We start from the raw sequence: 4,064 nt of genomic DNA on the forward strand, positions 1-4,064 counted from the left end.
TGATTTATTGTAAATTTAATTTATTGTAAAAAAATTATGACTATAACTAAGTAAACTTCGATTTCTCGCTTATTTTTGGAAAAATCCGCTTATTTCGATGCAAAACGACGATTTCTCGCTGATTTTCGCCGTTTTCTGGCTTGAATTCGCAAAGAGCTCGAAATCTACAAGACCACAAATTTTTATCAAAATTCAACGGCTGAATTGCAAGAAAACAGTAGAAATCTGCACAAAATCATCAACACTCCTAGAAAAATCCGCTTATTTCGATGCAAAACGACAATTTTTCGCTGATTTTTGCCGTTTTTTTGGCTAGAATTCACAAAGAAGAGCTCGAAATCTACAATACCATCACTTTATATCAAGATTCAACGGCTGAATTACAAGAAAACAGCAGAAATCTGCACGAAATGATCAAAATTCTTATAGAAATCCGCTTATTTCGATGCAAAACGACGATGTCTCGCTGATTTTCACCGTTTTCTAGCTTGAATTCGCAAAGAAAAGCTTGAAATCTACAATACCACCAATTTTTATCAAGATTCAACGGCTGAATTGCACGAAAACAGAAGAAATCTACAACGTAAAATAATATTAAAACAAATCTTTACAAATGTCACTTGTTTTTATGTCTTGAACAACAAATTTTCAAAATATCTTCATCCCGTCAAAGTTGTTTTATGAGGGTGCAGATTATCGACATCACCTGTTGAGACTTTACTACACCTTGCTTACAAGCTTATTCTTTTTGCTGTGTTCTACTTAAGCTTCGCCTTTCAATCGACCAGTACGAGTTTGTACAGAAAGACGCGACATCAAGTGCAAGGTTTATTTTATCTTTCGTTAAAGCTGGCTTCGGTTGTATGTGTCCACTTTGACAGTTAATTTTTGTTTTGTTTTTTTTGGGAAACGGGCTTAACGACTTTGAAGTTTGAAGCCATTTTTTATGGATGAGCACAGCTCTTTGGTAGAGTCGTTCTCCTAAGAAAAAAAAAGTTTTGAGAACGGTTTTGTGGCGTTGAAAATTAACATTAACTGTTTCAATCGAAAACAAGAAGTTTATTATACTAACATTGTTACTGACAACGAAGTAACCATCACAGCTCTTCGGACTCTTCTTCAGACTTCTTAAGTCCTCAAGAAGAACAAATTCGGAAAAACTGCAATAGTCTTCAAATACTTCGAGTTGTTAAAAGTTCTGTTTAAATACCTAAATCAATTTGCGCGTTATTTCAATATTCAATCAATCCGACTAATACAAACGCATTTTGGGGCCGCATTTCAAATAAAGGTGAAAAGAGGTTTCTAAATTTGTATTAACATGTCGCTTGGATAAATATAGCTTATCAACAAACGTGTGACAGAAGTGTCTATAACATCGTTGAAGAAGATTTGTTTGTTTTATCGAAAAATGTTAAACTGGAGGTTTAACTAGTAGATTTTCTTTTATTTATTGTTGAAGTTATATTTACAGAAGAAATAAACTGAAAAAGTAGAAAGAATGGACTATTGGTAGAACTCTTCCGATAGTTTTAAGAACCTTTGAAAGTCCCAACTCGATTTTAACGCCATTTTTTGCAAATAATTTCCGCGCAGAATGCAACAGTTGCTGCTCCAATTCCCACTCCCAACAAATAAAAGGCACCTTGTAGTTGCTCCAAGTCAATATCTTGTCGAATTTCATTGACCGACTTTTGAAAAAATGCTTTCATAAACCGGTACTCTGCTCTTCCGGTATAATTTTGTACCCAATGATCGATCAACCCACTTTCCACAAACATAAAAAGTCTCTGCTTGAAAATCCTTAAAAACGGCGAGTTTTTCTTCAGCGGAAAAACAGCATAGAAGCACGCAATGTCGTTGACAACCTTCAAATGAGTCCGACCGTACTCGTCCAAATCCTCCACAAACGCTATAAACTGAGAGTTTCCGGTAATTCTTTGAATTCCAACTCCATACTCCTCTTGTTTTATTAACATATTGTCTTGTAGTTTGGTGGTACGATGGACAAACAGTGTTGAAAGTTTATGAAACATTTCGTTTGTAGTGTTGCCCATCCAGTTATGGAACCACTCACTTACATCGAACCACTTCATGTTCATTTCCGCCGCTTCTTCAAAAGTGTTGATTTGTTTGTTGAAGCGCGGAAAACGCAGAGCTGTTGTCAAACCGGCGGAGTAGTAATTTGAAAAAATCGTGCAAAAAACCAGTGTGCCTACTAAAAAGATTCTGGTTGATTGCCGATGGCGTCGTTCTCTGAAGGATCCAAGAGAGAACACTCGCACTACGTCCACCATGGTGGCCACAAAATCTGTTTTTTCTAGAAAATGCAATATCCCAGAAGACAGAAGAAAAGTTACCAGATAGAGCAACCACAGCTCAAAACGAAACATTTGAAACACGAAGGTAGTCGAGGGAAATAGTTGAGCTTTTGGAACTAAAAGAGTTTTGCACATTTGAACATACTGGGTCGTGCTAAAAGCGTACTCTCCATGAGTTACCCTCCATTGGGAACAAATAGCAATGTCACATATGTTGTCCACGACATTGTGAAAAACTTCGCCATAGATATCTCTTTTAGAACCTTCTGTTTGTTGAGAAAAGACAAATTGAAGAGGTACACGTAGAATATTCTTCAAGATCCTAATATCGACACCATCGTACGTTCCTTGATTTGGATTAAAGAAGACGAAAGGAGGACAATGGAAGAGCGCAACCCGAAACGTTCTATTCTGTTTAGACAGTGAAAAAATTCGTTGAAATTCTATATCTTTGATGCCAAGATTAAATTTGTCTTCAGACATTCTTACTTCGGCGTAAAAAACGGATAAGTTCTGCATGGTTGATGAAGACTCTAATTGAGTCTTATTCAGGCCTTCTGTTAAAAGAAACACTTCTTTGTGGGGCTCGAAATAAAAATTTATGGTGCTACTGCCCATAATCACCTCCATTTGGTCCAAAGAAACTGAAATTAGATACAACTGACAAGAACACGGTGCATCCTTCAGTTTCTTTAAATGTTGAGTGTTGAACGCCATCATCTGAATATGTTGAAGTTTGATCTCTATGTTTGAACTGTTGTCTGCCACCACACACAAACACTCGTTTGGATTTAACATGACTTTGCTCGGTAGATTCAGACAAGAAATTTTTAAAATGATCAGACAAATTATGGCAAGTTTACACTTCATCATTATTTGAAACGAAGAAAGAAACTTGATTTGCTATCGATCTGTTTATAATACTTTGATTTCAATAGTTATGAGTAATTGGTTCATAAAATAATAAATTCAATTTGAAACATACCTATTATTTTGGTGAATGATTAGACAGATTGGGATCTCAAAAGCTTGTTTATTTGTGCAGTGATCAATAACAGTTATTTCGGGATTGTTTTTACTTTAAGTGTCAAAATGTATACTATTTTTTCTAGAATCCAATCATGTAACAATACAGAAATAAATCACTTTAAAAGTCGTGTTCCAGGTCCGCAATATCTACAATTTGGTGTGCTAAATACACATTTTTGGAGCAAAAGGTTTCCTTTCACAAACGAAGACACAAAATGCCGCAAATCCTGCCAAAAATCTAAAACCCAACAAACTAAACGCTCCTGTCAACTTCCCAAGATCAACATCTTGATGAATTGCGTGCTTTTGAAAAAACTTTTTTTATAAAACTTCGTTCCTCGTTCAAGAAACATCAAAATTCGTCTATTAAAAACATCCAAAAACGGAGAATTTTCTTTCAACCGAAACACCAAATAGAAACAAACCATGTCATTGACCACCTTCAAGTGGTTATCCAACTCTTCAGTAAAACATCATGAAGTCTGTATTGCCGGTAATAGTTTCGACACCAATTCCGTATTGTATTTCCTTCATTAACTTGTTGTCTTGGCCTCTATTAGTACGAAGAGCCTACAGTCGTGTCAGTTTAAGAAAAATTTCGTTAGTGGTGTTAAGCATATAGTTTCTAAACCCTTCGTTTATGTCCAGCCACATCAGATCTCTATCTCCGCTTCTGCAAAAGTATCGATTTGTCTGGAGAAACGTGGAAATTGC

The 4,064-nt window shown here is 35.8% G+C and overlaps 1 protein-coding gene across 1 annotated transcript; it reads right to left on the reverse strand.

Moving 5' to 3' along the window:
* Window positions 1-1,562: 1,562 nt before the first annotated feature.
* LOC148176773 (uncharacterized) lies at window positions 1,563-3,119 on the reverse strand. The gene has a single exon (XM_088032811.1). It carries the CDS (start codon window positions 3,117-3,119, stop codon window positions 1,563-1,565), a length of 1,557 nt encoding a protein of 518 aa, XP_087888937.1.
* Between the last annotated feature and the right edge of the window lie 945 nt (window positions 3,120-4,064).

The sequence above is a fragment of the Gnatocerus cornutus genome, chromosome 3 (assembly GCF_029298725.1).
Source record: "Gnatocerus cornutus isolate USDA-ARS CGAHR chromosome 3, icGnaCorn1.1, whole genome shotgun sequence".
NCBI lineage: Eukaryota > Metazoa > Arthropoda > Insecta > Coleoptera > Tenebrionidae > Gnatocerus > Gnatocerus cornutus.

What these genes read in the sequence shown, in the direction of transcription:
- LOC148176773 (XM_088032811.1), bottom strand. Translation starts at nt 3,119, where the DNA reads ATGTTAAATCCAAACGAGTGTTTGTGTGTGGTGGCAGACAACAGTTCA.